Raw genomic sequence first — 21,996 nt, 5'->3', positions numbered from 1 at the left:
TGAAATAAAATTTTCTGCACAGCTTGCAGCAGATTAAACGTGTGTAACATTTATCCACATATTAAGCTCATATAGTATACATGATTAAAAAAACAAACTTCAAAAATTTTAAAATGTTCTTTATTCTGTTTAGAATATAATTTATAAGCTTGTTTCATAAAAATAACTTGCTATTCTGTTAAATTAATTATAAATGATTTTAAAAAATAAGTCAAAACATATTTTATATCTTTTATTTATGAAATTTAATCCACATTTAACAGATTTTACTAAATATAAATATGCACATATTGCATTTTAAAATATTAGGCAAATTCTACACAAATAAAGTTAACTAAAATTTTGGAAAATTCTTGCAAAACGAATCTTTGAAACAGAAAAAATTTATTGCAAAATTAAGAAATTTCACAATAAATGGTGCTGCTTGTTTAATTGCATATTGGTGAATAGTAACTTTATAAAACTAAACTTTTAAATCTGTTTTTGTGGGCATGTATAATTTTGTAAAATGTATTTGTTGTTATGTAAGTTTTAATATAAAATTAAAAATAAGTAAATGAATTATGAATGTTCAAATGGGAATGGTTGAAAAAAAAAATTCAACTTGAATTTTCACAGATGATTCCTTTGTACATATAGACAAATGACTATATTTTATTTTTGCTATGAAACTTCCATGCTAGGATTACTGTCTGGAGAAACTGTTGGTTTAAGTGGTCCAGTACTGTCTTCAGAAATAATCTGATTACAGTCAATTGGACGAACTGGTGGAATATTTTCTTCTCCAGGATTATCATCCCAATCTATTTTGAACCTTGTAACTCTTGGACTTGTTGCAAGTATATTTCTCTGTAACTAAATAAAAACTCATGTAAATACTTATATATTTATTTCTACAAAATCAACATTATGGATGAATAAAACTTACTTTTTCAAACTGGGGAACAGCAGGTGGATTTTCTCTAAACTCCATATCAGTATATTCATTGTTAACATAATACCCTACTCGTATAAATTCTTTACCTCGATAAGAACAAGTAAGGAGTACTACTGTAACACCAACAGCATCTTGAACTGGTATTTTAGATGGATCAGGAGGATCAGCCTTAAAATTAAAAAATTTAATTATTTCAAATTAAATAAAAATTTAAAGATTTTTCATAAACCAGAATTTCCACATTACAAAATTTGCTAATACATTTTATGAGATCAGCTTTGTTGATCTTCCCAAAAAGTCTTTGTGCTTAAGATAATCATAATAATTAATAATATGAAATTTACTTGATAGCAGGATGGCCAAATTAACAGTGAAACCTACCACTCTGTTCTGAGGACCCAGAAACAAATCTGGGCAGGTCAAAAAATTCCAGGAATTTTTTGGGGAGGTCTATTCTAGTTATGTCAAGCCTGTTGTTCACCATCCAGCTACTCCCATGTGGGCCTAACTAAACCCACAATAAACTTGACAAAAAAGGCCATCAGTTTCCACAGAGTGGAAAGAGTAAAAAAAAAAAAAACAATTTACAGCAAAATACTATATTATTGCACAAATCTGAAGAAAATGATTAATAAATAACATACTATTATCAAAAATAAGGTGTACACAATAACAAATAGTACACACATTAATTGGAATTAATTATAAAGAAAGTAATAATTGGATTCAGTAAATCTGCATAACAATACATTCAACACAAAAAAGATTTAGTAGATTGCACAGTACATTACTATTAAAACCTGGATATGGAAAAAATCTAATTGAAGAGAAGATCAAAATCAATGTATTTCACCAGGAAGTATGGATTGCTAAAAATTAGGGAAGATTTCATTCAGCAATCACAAAGTATCTCATAAACAAAATACTGCTTGAGGGTAGTTAGTGGTAGTATACTCATGACTAGGGTTTCTCATTTCCCGGTCTTTTGCTTGTCCCAGAATTTCAGGGAAAAAAGTGAACTGTTTCCCAAGATCCCAGGATAGAATTAATTATTTTTAAGATATACAAAATATCTTGAAATAAAATGATATAATTATTTTTCATTTTTTAAAGTAATTTAATACGTTCTGCAACCTCCAAAATCATATTAATAATAAATAAATTGAGAATGGCACTATATGTTATAAGATTTTATCACAAAAATGTTGTATTATTAACTATTATAAAAAGACTAAAGACTTAATTTTGAAAGTAGAAATAAGTATTTTAAAATCTTATAAATGCCAATAATGAGTAAAATTTTCANGTGAACACTTTCCCAAGATCCCAGGATAGAATTAATTATTTTTAAGATATACAAAATATCTTGAAATAAAATGATATAATTATTTTTCATTTTTTAAAGTAATTTAATACGTTCTGCAACCTCCAAAATCATATTAATAATTGCCTTTGAATTATGTAAAAATTTTCACAAATAGAAAAAATTTATTAAAATTTGCTGGAAATTGCATACAACAACAACAAAATGCTTTGAATTGAGTTGAAAATTTAAAAAAAATGAACTTAGATCAAACTTCTAACTTAAAAGGTGATTTTTGTTTTTAAATAAAACATAATACAAAATATTATTGTAAATTTTTTTAAGATTTTAAAAAGCAAAGATGGTCAATACTCCGATCACTCAATCTGATTCTTATTTTAGTAATGAAAAGTAATGAAAAGACTACTGAGAATGCCCTTTCCGATTCAATTAATGTGAGTGGAATAGTGTTTAATGCATTTAAGAGAAGATAGATGTTATGTGTTTTTTCACCTGTAGCCTGGAAGAATTCTAGTTCATCTTTGAGATTGTAGTACTTCTTTTGCTCTTCTTTTAATAGAAACAACAAGCTTATAGCCCAATAATTTGGCAATTCGTTTGTCTTTAATAATCAGGTTTATGAAGAAAAACTTTATACTCATTTGTATCCTTGCCCAATTTTTACAACCTGGCATTATGCAGTTATTGAAGCTACCGGACATGGTTAAAAATTAAGACAGCATAAGCACAATTATTTCAGATATTACAGGTTTTGACAAGTAAAGAATTTTCAGAGTCTTGCCACAAATAAGCTAGATATTGATTATTGACCATTTGTGACATGCCATAACAAGCAAAACTTTAAAAAACTAATAAGTAGGTTTAAAATTAATAAATACAAATGTATTCTAATGGTTTATGAGCTCATTATACTTTCTATTTGCAAAATTTCCTCAAAACACAAAATAAGAAAAAAGTAAACTAATAAGAAATTTGTGAGATTTCCTGAGTTAAAAAACAACCAGGATCCCATTTGAGAAACCCTACTCATGACTTTATGGTGTTCGGATGAATGGAAAGACAGACTTTAGGTGAATCCACACAAGAATTATCCACTCTGGTTCATCCATCTTCATTGGCAGTTACCATAGCAATAAAACATTGACAAAAGATGGATTGGCAATAACTAGTCAAATTTTTTGAAAGAATGATGGCCAATGGCCATCTTAAAGAAATTAGCCAATTATTGAAGATGTATGTAAGAATATCACAGTCAATAGAAATGATTCTTTTATGTTTATTTGGTTTGATATGTGTAATAATTAGTGTTGCAATGAATAGTATATTCGGCCAAACTATCTGGCTTGATTAATGCACGTACGAAAATTGGCGTGCAAACCACATTATGGCAAGGACCCTGCTCTCTATTGGTCCACTGTCACTATGCTTCGCCAATCGCGTTAATTCTTGACAGTTCAGACAAGAGCATCATGGCAGTATGATAAGTGATGATATCAAATCTGGATAACAATGAAATGACCTACATGTGCAAATAACGGAAAAAGAACAGAGAACGACTGCAAAGTGAAAATGTGAAAATAAATATGAAATTGAGTTGATAACATAATCGAACAAGTCAATTATGTTATCAACGCAATAAGCTGCTTCAAACAAGTTGAGGCAGCTTATTTGCGCGAAATTTGTGGCCGTCAATGTCAAACAATTGTTGTCATAGACTTCAAAAAGCTAAATGCTTGTAATGAAAGTCACTTAGTGTGCAGGGAGAAAGCCTGGGGTGGTTCGGGCTACCAGGCTGTTTCAAATCTGTGAAATCATAACTGACTTATACCGATGTCCTATCTGTCTCTTTTCTCCATTATCATCAGGCTATGAGTCATGTAATTGTAAAATGGGAAATCTACGATGGAAAAGTGACAAATTGAAAGTATCATGAGGGTGTATTATGATGTATGCATAGGCATACGTGGACTAGAGTGATAGAGGAAAGAGAAAGGGAAGAGCAAAGACGAGCACTTAAAAAGAAGGATAGGCAGGGTTAGACCCTCAGATGTGTGACAATTCTCGAACAAATAGGTGTGTACATGTGCTGATCTTTGTAATTATAAATTGTGAATACAAGTGACTAATATTATGTTCTTTTTTATTTTGTGCATGTTATAAGTTATAAATAAATATAAACAAACAACACTAACCCGATAACATTAAATCTAAATACCAAAATGATTAAGTTACTGTGTTTTTGTTATTTCTTACTCCTGTTTTTAGGTATTCGGCCGAATAGCGAAAAATAGGCCGAATACCGAATAGTAACCGAATATTCGTTACATCACTAGTAATAATACAGTAACTACAATAGCGAGTTGCAGCCAAAGTTTTCATTTCTAAAATGTGAACGTTGAGCAGCAATATCTTTTAAGTGACACTCGACATTCACTTTTAAAGATGAAAACTTTGGCCGCAACCTCGCTATTATCTTACATGAAACAAAGAAAAACAGAATTTTAACAAAATGGAAAGCAAAAATTTAAATGAAATGTTAAGGAAATAAGGCAAATGTGACAGTGTGCTTCATTGATCAAGATTTGTTTGCAAACCAAATTGCTTAGTTTACATACACACCATTTTGCTTTGATGGTTGAATGTCAATGGTTGCACATTTTCAGCTGACCCAACAGCTCAGACAGCTCTAATGTGAATCCAATCTTAGTGTTTATTGAAGGCTGAAACAACTCTCAAACTTATCAGGAGCTTGTCTGGAGGTAGCTTCAAACTCATGCAGGGCAATGCAAGCTTTTTTTGTTTCAAAATTAACATGTCTTTTTTCAGAGCAAGAGAATCCAACTTTTGGACTGGCCACCACCCCCAAGTACAGATTAAAATCCCACGGAGAATCTTTGAGGTAATCTTGGTTTTTCAAATTTAACATATTTGGAACCAATACAATACTGTACTGTCACTGAACTGAACTGATGGTTGCTCTTGAAGAATTGGAAAATACTTCACAAGAACAACTACAATCTTTAGTCACTTCAATGTCCAATCATATTTTTGAGCTTATCTCAAAAAACAGTAGCAAAATCAGATGTTATTTGTAACTTAAACTTATCAAATGCCAAGATGTTCTATTAATTTTGAGCACTATTTTTGATAATAGTATCTAGCTCTTTTATTTACTAATTATTTTCCTCCAAACTTACTATAATAGTATATTGTTATAAAATGTATTAGAAAATTTCATAAAAAAGTTATATGAAAATAATAAAGTATTTCTAGGCAATCACTGTATGTTCTATCATTGTTGAATGGACTGTATATATACTTGCTAAGAGCAATTGGATAATTACACATACAGTCAAATCCCAGGTTTTGAATGCCTTGCTTTTTGAATAATTTAGTTTACAAACAAAATTTTGAATTCATTTTTTCCCTAATTTCCTGAGTTATCGTACAGCAACTCAGTTACTGACCAAGCTACTAGGTACAGTTGGCCACTGATGGTCAATTTCATATACTTCCTATATTAACTCTTTAAACATGAAATCAGCCTTATTCATTCAAAACAAAATTGGCCGATGGATAAGTTGACGTGTTTTCCTATACAAGTTTTTCTTGTAGCGTGAATGGTAAAAACAATTTAGTCTTTAGGCACATGAATAGAAAAGGCTTTCAGAGCTTAAAGAGTTAAAAAAAGTATCGCCTGACGAATCAACAACAGGACTACTGATTCAGAAGTTAGTGGTGGCAAGATCACTTTGCTTCACAATACAAATTGTTGAAGACATTGCCATTTAAATTACATTTCAATGCACTTGCAGGAAAGATGCTATTTTTGTTTTTCAGTATGCACCATAGTTGATTTTAAATCAAATTAATCAATAAAAACTACATTAATTGACATTCACATAATATAAATGGCATTCAAGAATTCATGTTTAAATATGCTTAAGTTAAATTAAATGACAAAAATTTATTAATATAATATTAATATTTATTAATAACTAATAGCCAGTTAATTAAAAGTAAAAATAATAATTAAAACTAACCTTTACATCTAAACTGAAACTAAAATTAATTATTTAATTTAAATTAAAATTGAAATGAAGTCAATTTAAACATAATCTTTCAGAGTGTGGATAAAGTATTTGTTGGTCTTGATTGATTTGGTTATATTTCATGCAGGCAGTCAGAGCTGAGTCTCTATTTATAGCACTTCAAGTGTTAGTTTTTGTTTTGGCTAGGGTGACAAAACATTTTGATTTTAATATATATAATATATAATATTATTTTAGCTATATCTATTCATTTTGCTTTTAATATATATATATATATTAAAAGCAAAATGAATAGATATAGCTAAAATAATATTACACATAATGAATGTAAATAGCTTAATTTGTTGTTTTCGTAGTGTAGTGTACATGTTTTGTATTGTTTGAGTCTACGTGCTTTGGCTGCGAGTTTTTGTTTTAGTGTATCGATATATTCTGTAATGTGTGTGTTGTGATGTTCATGTTTTGTGTGTGTTTTGATTTTCTTGAAAATGTTTTTGAGTTGTTTCTTTAATTTGGGTGTTATGTTGTTTTTAGTGTATTGTGTCAGCCTGCTTAATTGCTGTCTAATGTCATTTAGTTGTGTTTCTATTCTCTGCCAAACAGGCTTGTGATAGAATTGTGTTTTGTGTGTATCTGTCTGTGATTGTATTTGTAGTCCATGGTGTGTCACTACTGTAACTGCCCCAGCATAAACTAATGTATGAATGTCTGAGAGTGTAGAAATTGAATGAATGTAGTTTGGTAGTAAGTNTGTCTGTGATTGTATTTGTAGTCCATGGTGTGTCACTACTGTAACTGCCCCAGCATAAACTAATGTATGAATGTCTGAGAGTGTAGAAATTGAATGAATGTAGTTTGGTAGTAAGTGAGTGTTTACATAATTTAATGTTTTTCCTACTTCCTTTGACTGAAACTGATTTCCTTTACAATTTTATGTTTTGCATTTAAAAACATTTTTCTGAGAAGGAGTCTGTGGCCTTCACCTGAATGGCAAAAAGGTCTGTGGAATGAGAAAGGTTAAGAACCACTGTTCTATAAGCTCAATAGTGAGGCATCTCAATTATTACTGATATTATTTTTACTATTATGTACTTTTTACTTTAAATTGCTCATCAGTACATTGCAGTAAAATTTCATCAGTACATTGTAGATTGCAATGAAAGTGTAGTGATTGTTTTTAATAAATTATACTACTTTTTACTGTTTATTTATCATTTGTATGTATTAAATTTCTGTGCCTTAACCATTTTTTTACTATTGAACTAGAATTAAAATTTAAAAATTTTTATTTTATTTATGATATTTATCTTTATCTTTTCTCTACCAAGAATGATTAGTTAGCCAAAGTGTCACACTCCTAATTATTTTGGATAATTGACACTACTGTAAAATGAAATATTTTATTTCTTACAAATTTCTAAATTAAAGAATGTTATAATTAGATAAGATTATCATTACAAGAAGTCTGAAGAAGAAAAATGACTACAAACATAAAAAACTGGTACAGGCTTGCAAGACTTTCATGGCACTTGAAGAGGATGTTAAGAAGTCCAATCATTTTCAATTTTACCAAGATATAGAATTTAAACAACATAAACTTAAAAAGAGTAATTTTGTTAAATTATGATAAATTTCTCTATTTATTTAACCAACATCAATTATAGATAGTAAAGGAAAAAATATTATAGTTTATAAAACACAAAAACATTAGCTCAAAGTTAAAATTATATGGCACCATCTATCAAATACTATGAGTTTTTTATTAAAAAATAATTTTTACATTATTAACTATTATAAAAAGACTAAAGACTTAATTTTGAAAGTAGAAATAAGTATTTTAAAATCTTATAAATGCCAATAATGAGTAAAATTTTCATTAAGTCTGACCCCAATTGAGATACAACACATGACCCCCTTTATCTCCCTATTCCCATGACCTTTAATTGATTAATTATCAGAACTTATTAGTATCAATGCCCCATATATAGACTTAATCCTGCCAAGTTTCAAAATTTTTTGTTTATCTAGTCCTGTGATATAATGCAAATTAGTTGCCGATACAAACACAAAATTTTGTAAGAGATTTTTTTACATTTTTGGGCTTCTGGAGTATCAAAACATTGAGAAATGTGAAAAAACTATGGGATCAAAATTTGGCTGACCACCATACTTTCCCTATGTTATATTCTATAACAACTGGGAAAGTAAAAGAAAGAAATAAAGAAAAACCAGTTGTAAAATAATGTATAAAATTGGTGTGTAGTACTTGTATAAGAAATATTAATAAAATGTTAATGAGTCACAGCAATTGAATAATGAATACTGATTACAATATTTAATTTGGTATTCTGTACTCAGTATTCCTTGTCATATATAGTAGTTAATAACTAACTATTATTAAGCATATGAATATTGATACCATTTATCATTATTTGCACATCACTATTGATTTTCATTAAAAATTAATATCAATATTTCTACCTGAAATACAAACATATGCCTTCCTTCAGGAACTGGTCCTACATAAACAGTATCAAGTATCTGATCATAATCTTCACTTTCTGCTGATCCAACATAAATTATTTTCCATTCTAGATCTAAAAATAAAACAAATATATTACTTCAAATAAGTATTTTGAAAATTAATAATACTTTTCACTTGAAACTGGATATATCTTTAATATTTCCAAAAAGATTCATTACATTAATTTTCTTAGCAATTCCTAGGCATATGTAAATCAAGAATATAAACATCCATAAACCTGATTTTTAGATTAAAGCAAAATAATTGCAGGATTATCAGTCTATATTAATGCTACTATTAATAATTAAATGTTAAGTAATTTGGTCTACAGATAAGCATTAGACACCATTTCTTGACAGATTTAATAATTACAGTAGAGCGTCGATTTTCCGAATCAATTGGAGACTGGGGTTGTCCGGATAACTGATATTTCGGATAACTGATTTACGTACGAAAAAATAGTTTAACGTATCCGATGTCGAAATTTTTCTCCTTGCGTGTCGCTTTGCGTTGAATTTTCGTCAATGTTAAGCCCAACATAGACTATCTATCTATCCAGTGGCATCCTCTCTACAGAGGATTGCATTTGATGAACTATTCCTCTCCATGTTTCTCTATTCCAGGCTTCTCTTAAATCCTTTCCAGTCCAGTCTTTGATGTTATCTCTCCAAGTCTTTCGGGATCTTCCTCTAGGTCTTGTCCCCTCCACCAGTCCCTCAATNGATATAGGCCCTGCATCAGCAGAGATCCATCTCATCACTAAGCAGAAGCAGACTTTTCAAGCAAATGCATATGAAACTTGGAGTATTAACCAACATTCTCTGATACATTTTATTAATATAATCAAAAAAAAATCTTACTGGAAGTAAAACAAAATGATATAAATAAATAACGCCTTTTTAACGGTCCAGCAAAAACATTTAATTCTCTAAGAACATTTTCGACCGATTTTCGCAGCCTTCATCAGTTATTCCAATATTAAAAAGAACAAAGTATTCGAACCTATGTAATACAAAATTAAATAAAATTAAACTGTGTTTGCGCAGAACAATGGAAAAAACCACTTGTAGGTTATTCGTATTACAAAAACAAAATAAAAAAGTAAACAGATAAATTTAAATAAATAATAGTGCCGTCAACGTGGATACATATATCATCTTGTGTTATTATAAAATGACTTCCAAGCAGTGGCTAATCCCTCTGCATCTCTGTGATTAATACATTCCGTGGCTATATGCACTTTATGTGTTTATGTATATATTTTTTCAAGATGCCTCACCGCCTGTAAAGATCTCGTGGCCCTAATGATTGCCACACGATCCCAGTATACGGTTACATCCTGTTGTTTGGCAAATGCCGCCAGAACCGTACTATCGATGTTCCTACTCACAGAATATTTGTGTTCATTTATCCTTTGTTTTAAGCTCCGCATAGTTGCCCCAATATACACGAGGTCGGAATTAAACCGACGATCCTTTATAGGTATAGAATATACCCTTGTCAACATATTTCGATTATCCTTCTTCTTATCATTCCTCAACATTCTGTACACAGTTGGATTGCGTCGATATATTATTCGTAGATTATTTTTGTTGGCAACTTTCTTAATTATCTTGTTTAGAAATGGAAAATAATTAAGAACCACATTTTTTCTTAGATCGGTTTCGGGAGGTTGCTGGTTTTGTTTCTGTAGTCTTTTAATAAGTGCTCCAATCTCTCTTCTGTGGTATCCCTGTTGTGCCGGTCAAAAACATTCTTGGAGAATTAAATGTTTTTGTTGGACTGTTAAAAAGGTGTTATTTATTTATATTTATTGATATATTTAAATTTAAACAAATGGATTTTACAGAATAGTTTAAAACTTCATAAGTTCAAGGGAAAAATCCTTCTGAATATATGTATGTATATACACATATAACTATAACATCCTGCTTGCATCATATAAGTTATGAATGAATACATATATATGTATATATATAATCTAGCAATTATTTGGCTGTAATAAAGAATATTTTAAAATGTTTTTAAGTCTATTTTAATCTTATTTTTGTAACCTGGACTTAAAAAATTTAAGTAGTGGAACAGAAATAGAATGAAATTACAATAGTAGTATACAAGAACTAGAAAGAAAGAAAGAAAAAACATTTACTTCTCAAAAAGTTTTCACAACAAAACTTAATATGTCAGAATATTTATTTTTAACATGACTAACATTTATGTACTATTTTATTACAGAATGTTTATTTTTAAAAGTCATTTCATAAATTATTTTAAAAACATAATGGCATTAAATAAAATGTTAAACAATCTTAAGAGACAAATGCTACTAATAAAATTCAAAGAATAACATATTTATTTGATTAAACTTTTTTCAGGGCAAGTAGTATTTAATCATAAAAAAAATATGCAAATTCTTGAACCGTATTGTATATCTTAAAGCTAAATGATGATTATGAAGTTGTTAGTGTCAAAGGATAAGAATTAATATTTTATTGATGATTCCAATCTGGCCAGTTAGGTCACTTGTTATGGTCCATTCATTGTGTATTATTTCTCAAGTAATTACATAGCTCTGCCATAACAAATAGCCAGAGCAATATTCCATACAGTAGTCGAAATCAACTAATTACCAAGGATAGTTTGTGCAGCCATGAATTTGTACATCACTATTGATATCTCACAAGAAATGACAATTTATTATGATAACTGAAGATGCATTACTGAAATCTTACCATCTGATAGACTTGATGTATTGATTTTCTTGCATAGAAATTTTGATATAGCAGCAAGCCTCACTACATTTGTGACATACATCATAATTATATGTATATATGCATGAAAATTAGTTTGAGTTATAAAACTTTTTTGGAAACCCTTTAAGATATTATAATATATTTCTCATAGTAAATCTGATAGACTATGTCACACACCATTTTATAAATTTTAAGAATCTGTTTTTAAAAGAAATTTTTGGAAAATGGAAAACCTATTTTTTATAAGTTATTTAAATGATTTATTTATATCTTTAAAATATTTTTAAAGTTATTTGTGAAATATTTTAGTAATTTAATATACAACCTATAGTAAACCTTGGATGTGTCCGGATGGCTGAGTGGTCAAGGTGGCAGTCCACTGCTCTGGGGGACCTGGGTTCAAATCCGAATGGGTTGAAAAATCCCCAGGAATTTTTTTGGGGGTGATCCGTTTGGATTTGTTCGGGCCCTGTCCCTCACTACACGGCAGCCCCATTGTGGGCCTGGCCGAACCCATAATGGGCTTGCAAAAAGAGGCCCTCTTAGTGCCCACAGGGCAGAAAGAGTCAAAATAAATAAATAATAAACCTTGGATATGGAATAGCAATAATAGATAAGAAAATTTTAAAAAACCCTTTTGTTACATTAAATAGAAGAAGTTAAATCATGAATAATTTTTTAAAGTGTCTAACAGAGTTTAACAAGGTAAATATTTTTTCAATCTTTATGGTAAAAAGTGTTTTGTAAAATGTTCTAAATCATTTTGTCATTTAAAGGCTTGTTTATTGGTCAATAAAAGAAAATTTAAAAAAAAGAAAGAAAGAAAAACCAGCCTTATGTTCTTAATCTTCAACTTGAAGACAACACAACACAGCAACATTTTATTACACTGTAGCAATTATACTATTTGAGAAAAAGCAAAAACCAGGATATTCACAACATTTAGCAGTCTTTGTGTTTGGAATGTTACTGGCTGGAGAAGTACAGTTTGCTGACTTAAGAATCAGATTCAGTGGCACTAGGAGTGGGTCACTGATTTACATAGATTTGTGTTTTCCCAAATGACTGAGTGGTCAATCCAACCAAACAAATCTGTGTACGTCAATCCTATATAAAACAAGATCATATTGTATAAAAAGTACTATTGATAGTATAAAATTTCATTACAAACAATTATTGAATTATAAATTTCTTTATTCTTATTAATTAAATGTTGGAAAAAAGTTCAATTTCTACAGTGCAAAAGTTTTATTTATTTGATCATCTATCAAGATATCAAACTGTTCCTAGCAAAAAAGATTATATCCATTTAAAACAATTAAAATAAAAATAAGCCTTGAGTTTAGCAATACAAAGGAACTATTATTGTTGCAAGTACCTACATGTTAGATTAAACTTGTGATTCGAGTTTATTAAACTTTCAAATTACTTCAAAATAATAAAACTAAGAATTAGTATTATGGTGGTTTTACCTTTTCAATTAGGATAATCTAAAAGTCTAACTAATATATTTAATTTTACATAATTAGAGAATAATGGCATAAAATTTTTAAGTATTAATAGAATTCTAGGATTTACTTACATTAATACAAAGGAAGACAGATTAAACTCAAATAAACCATTTACATGATAAACATATCACTAGATTTTATCATGAATGAGGTGAAGAATTTAGATAAAATGAATTCCAATTATTTGAAACATTTATTATATATATAATTACACAGGCAAAATCTGTCAAAAATTCATTATATAATTTACTAAATATTTTTGTCAAATAAATCTTCTAATGCAAATTCCATGTTTAATAATAATTTGATACAGTATTAGTATAATGTATGTCAAGTAGATGTTTACAAGTATTAAAATAAAAAAAAAACATGGTATGACGTTTAAGTGAAAGTTTTTTAGTATAAAACAATTTACAGAATTATGAAATATCTTGTACTTGTTTATAGTGGCATTAAAAGGAATTTAGTAATAAAATCAAAAGAATATTTAAGTACAATGGGTGATTGGTTAACAAAATTCATTCAAAGACAATGTTTGCTACTGGAATTGTTAACTGATTAATTTGATTAATTCATTCTAGAAACCCGAAAAATAAATAAAATATTGTATACTTTCTTACTATGTTTATTTATATGTAATAACAATAACGTCAATATATATAAATACAATCTTGCATTTTCATCAGTCATGTTTTTTTTTCCATTTGTGGGGTGTTAAAGAATCTATCCAATGTCGATTGCTTTTCTCTCTTTTTCAGGAGTTTTTGGAAGTGATTAATAGCATTGTTGTTGTAGAAATCCCCAAGCCTATTGATCTCAACCTAGTTTGGGTACCATTCTAAGTCCATTGTTTTGACATCCTCCCATTTCTTCATAAGATCTTTAGCAGATCTAATAGCAGACATTGGCATTGGTCCTCTTTCATCATCCTCTTTTTCAGAAGAAAACACATATCAATGAATTTTTGGTTTTCTTCATTCAAGAGTTCTTAGAGTTCTGTTGTCAGATCATTTTCATGTTCCATTTTGAGCTCTTCAATGTCATCTTTATTCACCTCCAATTCCAGATCCCTAGCAGTTGTCACAATTTCATCCATAATTTCAGAGACATCATTTCTGTCTCCCTGAATGCAAGAGGGACACAGCTTTTGCCAAGAAGAATTTAACTGTCATTGAGTGACTTCTGACTTTTGAATGAGCTGTATAGCTTCAAGAATATCAAATTTTTCTTTCCAAAAAGTTTTTAATGCCATTTTTGAGGACAACTGGCATGCTTCAAAACATTGACACAACAGTGCTCAAATGTACACTTTCTTGAAACCTGCAATAACGTCTTGATCCATTGGTTGATTCAACAAAGTGGTATTTGGAGGTAGAAACTGAACTGTCAGCCAGGGAAAGTCTTCCAGCAAATTATCTTCCAAGGTTTTTTGGGTGTCCTGGTACATTATCCAATAGCAACAGTGCTTTCAAAGGCAATTCATTGTTCTGAAGGTAATCCTTGATGCTTGGAGCACAAAATGCAAACAGCCATTCTTTGAAAAGAGCCTGCGTGACCCATGCCCTTTTATTTGATCTCCACATCACTGGCAGTCTTTCTTTCACTATGGAATTTTTTTGAATGCTCTAGTGTTCTCAGAGTGATAGACAAGAAGCTTCATATCACCACTAGCATTAGTTTGCAAAAGTAACATCAATTGGTCTTTCATGGATTTATGCTAGGGAATATTTTTCTCATCTTTCATGACTGCATACACTTCCAAAATAAACCAGATTCATGACAATTGAAAATTTGTGGACAATATCCTTCTTTTTTAATGAATTCTTAAAATCTTAGACAGAACTTCTCACTTCTTCTATCTGCATTACCACATGTTTAATGCCAGATCTCCTTCTAAACTTTGTGAACCATCCAGTAGTAGCCTTGGCTTCTATCTCCTCATGTGACGAATGTGGAGTTTGTTTCTTCAGTTCTTCAAAAATTTCTCTAGCCTTCTCTTGAATGATAGTCACACAAGTTACATCTCTTTTCATTTCCCTTTCTCTTATCCAAACTAACAGCAATTTCTCCATTTTTTCATGGATTTTCATTACTTCATCTGCTTGAATCTTCTTGATTATATCTTTCTTAGCTAAAATTGCCTACTGTAGATTGGTTGAAGCCATACATACTGCCTAGAAACATCAGACATCTGCCCACTCTACCTTGGTTATTATCTCTTGCTTAGTTTCTGTGATGAGCAGTTCTTGACATTCCACTCTTTTTAGGCCCCATATTATTAATATTATCAGTTTTTTTGAATAAAAAGTTCAGGAAAACATTTACAAAAATTCAGAGAACAGAAATCAACTAGTTCAAAAAAAGAAGCTATGTATAACACTGTGAAAGTTTTATTCTATAAATCATTGACAGATGCCAATAAAATATAGTTCTACAAATCTTAATCATAGTGTCACTTCTTGTGTTTGTTCTGAAGTGCTTGTTTTCCAAACCTGTTTTTATTGTCCAAACATAAAAATATTTCATGAAAGTGTTTGTTATGTGATTTGTTCAGTCTGAACTGCTCATTAACTGATCACCCACTGTACAAGAAAATTGTTAATATTGTAACTTAAGAGAGAGATCTCAATTATTTTTGTATTAGATGAACTACTTCATTACAGTTTTATTAAACTTGTTAATTAAAACTTTATACTGCTAAATTAGCTTGAACAATTTCCTCATATGATTTAATTTTCTAAATTTTAGTACAATAAAAATTTTTTGAAATTTAAAATTTTTCTAAAAATCCAAATTAGACAGAGAAATAATAATTATAAAAACATAATATATAATAACTTTAAAACTATCATCTTTCTAAATAAAATATACATTAACAATACTATATTTAGAAGCTTTAAACATTTAAACATATGCAAAAGCAAAGGTACTTTACTGAACTTTGTTTTTAATACAGTATTGTTAATATGTATAGTTCGCTTGAAAAAATAATAATGATATATAATAACAGCAAATGATATTTGAGTTTAGATTTAAATCAACTTTATCAAATGATTTTTGAGAAAGTGATTAACATTAAGACGTAATCATTCATTATTTAATCAAATGTACTACAATTTAAAAATAACTTACAGAATAAAATTTACATTCTACACTATGACTTATGGTTTTAAAACTTCCAATAATGTGCACCTTACAATAAATCAGTTAATATCTCAATTATATGTTAATTCAATAAATTCTCAACAATTCTTCAAATAATAGTAAAGTAATACATCTCTGTGTTAATCTTAATTACGTCATTATTAAGAATGATCATTCAGTCTGGTATTATTAGTTGCAAAACACATCTGTATATTATCAATGCATACATTGATTTAATTCTTTAAAGAGTAAAAATTACACCAATAAAACTTTTTCAAATCCAATTTAGAGTTTGGTTAATTAGACACCAAATAAAACAATCAACACATTTGTATTATTAATTGTGTACTGAAAAATATACTTTAGTTATTAATGTGTTATTAAATCATTTAACACAGAAAATACAGTATAAAGTACATTTTTATATGAATTACAATTATATATTTGAAACAACTTTTGAAACATTGACTTTAAGAAATGTGTTCATATATACCCTATTACACTTTAAATCAATAAAAAATATTGATATAAACAAATCTGTTAAATTAATTGTAATGATTTATGATCTTTTGAAATTCTGAAAACACAGCAGGACACTATTTACAGGTGATTGATATATATATAAACTTCAAAGTAAAAATTTGTTTTAAAACAATATTTGCTTTAATTAACCAAATAATTTGAATATTTTCTGTTTAAATAATTAAAACTAAGGGCATGCCAAACTAAGTTTAGTTTTTCTCCAAACTAAACAATGTGCATTAGCTTTTACTCTACTTAGTTTTTTTCACTGACCATTTAAAACTTAACACAATAATATTAATTTGCTTTTACCTTCTTTTAAATCTTCAATGCATTCGAAAGTGATTTCAAACTGGAAAGGATTGAAAAATGGAGATGGATTATCCAAAACGACGACGTTGCATACGTGAACTTTAGCCATTTTATGGAGGATGTATTCGAATTTAAATTGACAATATCTTCAATATTAATTTGCTAAATAATCGAAATTAAAATATTAGCCAATTATGAATATATTTTAAATATATTTAATTATTAAAAACATTACTAACCAACTTTTTAAGATTTTTTTTTTTTTGTTAAACAGTGAAGGAAAATAATAGAATAACTTTACATTCCGTTTATATATCAAATTGAAACAATATTTGATTTTCTAAATTTTTGATTGACTTAGGTTAAAGTGTAAAAAGAATTAACTGATTGGGGAAAAACTTCGAACTGTGTAGTTTTGCATGAAGTGCAGGTTGTTCACTAAAAAAAATTTTATTTGGCGCGAAATATTTTCACTTCAACTTAATTTGTTGATAAGTTGCCACCCTATAAATCTATGACGTAAAATAACTAATAAAATCGAAAAAAGATTTGATAAAACTTTAAATTAAATTAAATAATTAGTTAAATTCCTAAACATAATTTAAAACATTAATTACTATAAATAAATTAATAATAATATTATTATTACAATATGAGATTTTAATTGTAAAATTGAATTTAGAATTTTATCTTTTTATTTATGATTTTAAAATAAATTTTCATATAAATATTACTTTATAAAATTAATTTTTTATATACGTTATTATCATTTTATACAGAAAATAATTATTTAAAATTAAAGATATGCTGCAGTTCTTTTTTTTTTATTTTAACTCTTACCGCTCTGTGGGCACTAAAAGGGCCTGTTTTTTGCAAGCACATTATAGGTTTGGCCAGGCCCACAATTGGGCGGCCGGGTGGTGAGGGACGGGGCCCGACATATCCAAACGGACCATCCCAGAAAAATTCCTGGGATTTTTTGACCCGTTCGGATTCGATCTCCTAGAACGGTAGGCTGCCATTTTGACCGATCGGCCATCCATTTGAGGCCGTCTGTATGGTGCAGTTCAAAAATGATTGGTTGACAATCTGATGATATCGTTTGTCGGCAAAAGTGAGTATTTTTATATTGGCGGCTAAATAATTAAGACAGCTTTTCACTCGTTATTTAGACACTAAAAGGGCCTTTTTACCGACCAGATGGCCAAGGCGGCTAAAGCCTTTTTTATTCTACTTGTAAGTTTCCAGCGGCAATGGTAAGCAATGGCAGCTATGATATATAAGTTTAAAGCGGTAGCGGTAACTTTTCTTAATGCATCACTCCAGTTATGGGAAGTTTTAAAAATTAATAGGTTTCAGTTTTTATTAACAAATGGGTTAATTAAATCAGGATTGTCTCGAAAATACAGTTTGTTATCGGACACAAAGGAGGATTTCGAGACAATTTTGATTTAATAAAACATAGTGATTTCATTAATTGTGAAAATGTCTCACTTTTCAGATACATTACTGACAAATTTATTTAAAACTCATTTATTTTCTCCATCCACGTTTCTTGTTGATGACATATCTATTGAAGATTTAGATCATTTGCTTTCACGTTTAGAGACTGATATCAATTTGATCAAAATGCTACGATTTATCTTGCTGAATATTTGGCAAAAAGTGCTGGCAGCCTTAAGTAATTGTACGTAATTGTATACTGTCAGTTAGTCATTAGGAAGGAACTACTCGCTCCAGAGCCGGCCCTACCATAGGGCGAACGGAGCAGCCGCTCCAAGCGCTAAGTCCTAGGGAGCGCCTCAGTGGTAAAGAAAATTAAAGGGTATAAATTAAAGGCAACCAAGGGGGCGCCATAATAGGATCTCGCTCCATCCTAAAACTTGCCTCGGGACGGCACTGACTCGCTCCATATTGTGGCATCCAAAACAATTATGTTAGCTTGATTGAATTGAATCGAATCCACACAAATACACTACTATTTTTATATTTTTATGTACTAAAGGCGGAAATTTTTGTTATAGCTGCTTGCTCAGCGCATGGTTGTACCAACGGAGCATCTAAAAAATTATGTGGCTTTACGTTTTCCAGGTATGTGTCAGTTACTAATGAGCCTGTTGTTCATCCTGTCAGTGGTAATCATATAGTATTTTTATTTGATCCTAGCCACATCATTAAATTAGTAAGGAATACTCTAGGAGGGAAAAAACTATATTCTAAAAAAGACGTTGTTTGATTGGTGTTATGCGATGCAATGCATAATTTACAAGAAACTGAAAATATTCACGTCAGAAATAAGCTCAGGAGTGTACATGTGCTTCTGTGGCTGATGCTATAACATTTTGTAACACTCATTTGCAGCTGATAGCATTCAGAGGTAAAGCAACTTTAGAATTTATCCAAATGATGAATGATTTGTTTGGTGTTCAATTGGAGAAATATTAAGTAGACTAGATTGAAAGAGCTTTTAAATGCCAACAATCATGATAATGTTTTTGATAAGTTACAAATATATTCATTTGATTTATTCAAAAATAAAGCAAATGAATATATTTTTAACTTGAAAATAGGTCCAGATAGGGAAGGCCTACTTTAATCAAGTAGGAAAATGGTTTCCTTGGGATTACTTGTTTGTGTCAAATCCGTGAAGACAGTGTGTGAGACATTTATTGCCAATAATTTTCTTTCATCAATTTCATTATAAGACTTATTAGGATCACATTGAAATTTTCTTTCACACTGTCAGAATGCAAGGAAGATGCAATAATAATCCTTCTGCATCCCAATTCAAAGCAGCATACAAAAAAACTTTTAAATCAGAAACAAATAAATGCTGGCAAAGCTGGTAATTGCATTCAGTTGGAAGACATTCCTATCATAGTAGCTAGAACTTCATATGTGCAAGCTAAGCCAGAAAAGTTATAAGCTCTACAACAGCGGTCGCCAACCTTTCTGACCTCACAGACCATTAAACTCATAACGTTGAATCCAGCTGACTACTATCATGAGTTTTTTTTAAACGATACAAACATCTATAGGATAATGATAATAAAAGTTCCATTTTACTTCATTAAAGATGTAAATGCATTTAAATTATTTTTTAACCTATCCTGATATATTGAAAAATTCAATTTTTCATTAACAAGGACAATATCAGTTTTCCCATTGAACAGTGGCGTGCCGTCATTGGAAGCGGTGAATGCGCCGCTTCCCTTGTATTTTCTAAAAATAAATAATTACATATTAATTTTAATTATATGAAAATAATTGCACAATATCTTATTACAAATTTCTATACTACACGTGAAAAAAAAGATAAGATTGTTTGGATGTTGACAATACAGCGGTATTGTCAACATCCAAACAGCCAGATTCGCGCATGCGCTTTACAGAGCATCAACCTCACCCGGTTTAGCTGGTGGAAGCCTAGGTCCTCGGGTGGATGCTGCGCATATAACGCTTCCAATTCTATCCAGGACCGGTTCTGCGCTGTTAGCCGCCTGCCTGCTAGATATTTGGCCGCCCTCGCCCCATTATGTGAATCATGAGTAGATTTATAACTTAACCCAACCGATAAGAATTTACTGGTATGCTTTTATAATAGTTCTGTATAGTTGACAGAAGTTAGAAAAAAATCCATTAAAATATTTGATATATTTATTCTGCTTTTATTCTGCTCTCCCATCTTATATTACTTACGGATTTCAATGTTAAACCAACGATATTACGATTTCGTATGTCCCATCTATAAGGGGATGTAGAAAAAAAACGTGTACAATTCTTGTACAATGTTAAGTTTAAAATTTGAGCTCTCTAGGCCCAGTGGTATTCTTTCTCTAGTACCATCTGCACCACCAAATGAATGAAAAAGAGAAAAGTTACGGCTTTTATGGAGATCTTTGCACTTTTCAACTGCTTATATTTCGGCAACTCCTCTATAGAAAAGCCTGAAATTTTGCACGTTACCTAAGAAAACAAGTATCTTTCGAACGAGATATTCACATTTACTACAGACGTTTAAAAGACGGAGAAATCGGCTATTTTGATTTCTGTATCAGTGAATTTTCCACTTGGCGCTGTGACTGCGTTACTGCAGAACGGCCTTTTTGCTACGGAATTGACTACAGTAATACGGCGCTGTAAATGCGCGACAGCAGTTTTGTTTGTGAATTTTCGAACAAACACCTATTATATTCTCCAATTCATCGTACTCTATTTAATTACTTTATCGTCCGTTTCTATATTAAAAATATTCATGTTATTGTAAACCTAAACGATGACTGTGATGGAAATAAATATTGATAAAAGTAGAAACGTTTTAATAAATCTAAAAGTGTGCAACTTTAATATTTATTTTGATAAATATGCAATCTTAAAAATTAAATTTCAAATTCAAATTTATTAAGTATGAAAGTTTATATACACTTCAGACAATTCGATTTACAAATTTTATTGTTGAAGTAATTTTAATTCTGGTTCGGACGATGACACTCGAACACCGGTTTAAATACAGTTTGAATGTCCGTACAATATAAGTTGCCTTGTCCATTTATAGACGATTAACAGAGTCTTTAAACTGGTAACGTAAGCACTGCTTTATGTTTTGCTTGTCACTTTGCAGATCATCAGACTGTCGTTGTTCTATGGACTTTAATCTAATCGAAGTTGAACAACCATGTCTGTCCGTCAATTCAAAGCGAAAAAAACCCAATCCGGGATGAAATGTCAAGTCCAGTAAATTAAGTCGTAGCCGGGTGAAACGTCATTTCCGGGTGACAAAGTCGTATTCGGGTGGCAGAGTCATATCCGGTGAAAAGTGGACGTGGGTGAAAGTGACCTCTGAAGAGAAAATTTTCATTTTACGCAGCAGAAGAAGAGCCTTTTCCACCAAGGTTTCTTCTGCTTGACGGATGTTTC

At 30.1% G+C, this 21,996-nt stretch overlaps 1 protein-coding gene across 1 annotated transcript; it reads right to left on the bottom strand.

The window, feature by feature from the left end:
- Nucleotides 1-311: 311 nt before the first annotated feature.
- On the bottom strand, nucleotides 312-17,616 carry LOC111620518 (histone chaperone asf1-like). The gene is made up of 5 exons (XM_023362444.1): nucleotides 17,319-17,616; nucleotides 17,080-17,241; nucleotides 8,795-8,910; nucleotides 929-1,105; nucleotides 312-855 (listed from the first exon to the last, which is right to left on the bottom strand). The coding sequence occupies exons 2-5, from the start codon at nucleotides 17,186-17,188 to the stop codon at nucleotides 664-666; spliced, it is 594 nt and encodes a 197-aa protein (XP_023218212.1). The 5' UTR covers nucleotides 17,189-17,241; nucleotides 17,319-17,616; the 3' UTR covers nucleotides 312-663.
- Nucleotides 17,617-21,996: the final 4,380 nt, after the last annotated feature.

Source organism: Centruroides sculpturatus, unplaced genomic scaffold, assembly GCF_000671375.1.
Source record: "Centruroides sculpturatus isolate CEXI.00-Female unplaced genomic scaffold, Cexi_2.0 scaffold265, whole genome shotgun sequence".
NCBI classification, from domain to species: Eukaryota; Metazoa; Arthropoda; class Arachnida; order Scorpiones; family Buthidae; genus Centruroides; species Centruroides sculpturatus.
The sequence above is the reverse complement of the archived record's forward strand: the minus strand, read 5'-3'. Positions and strand labels throughout refer to the sequence as shown.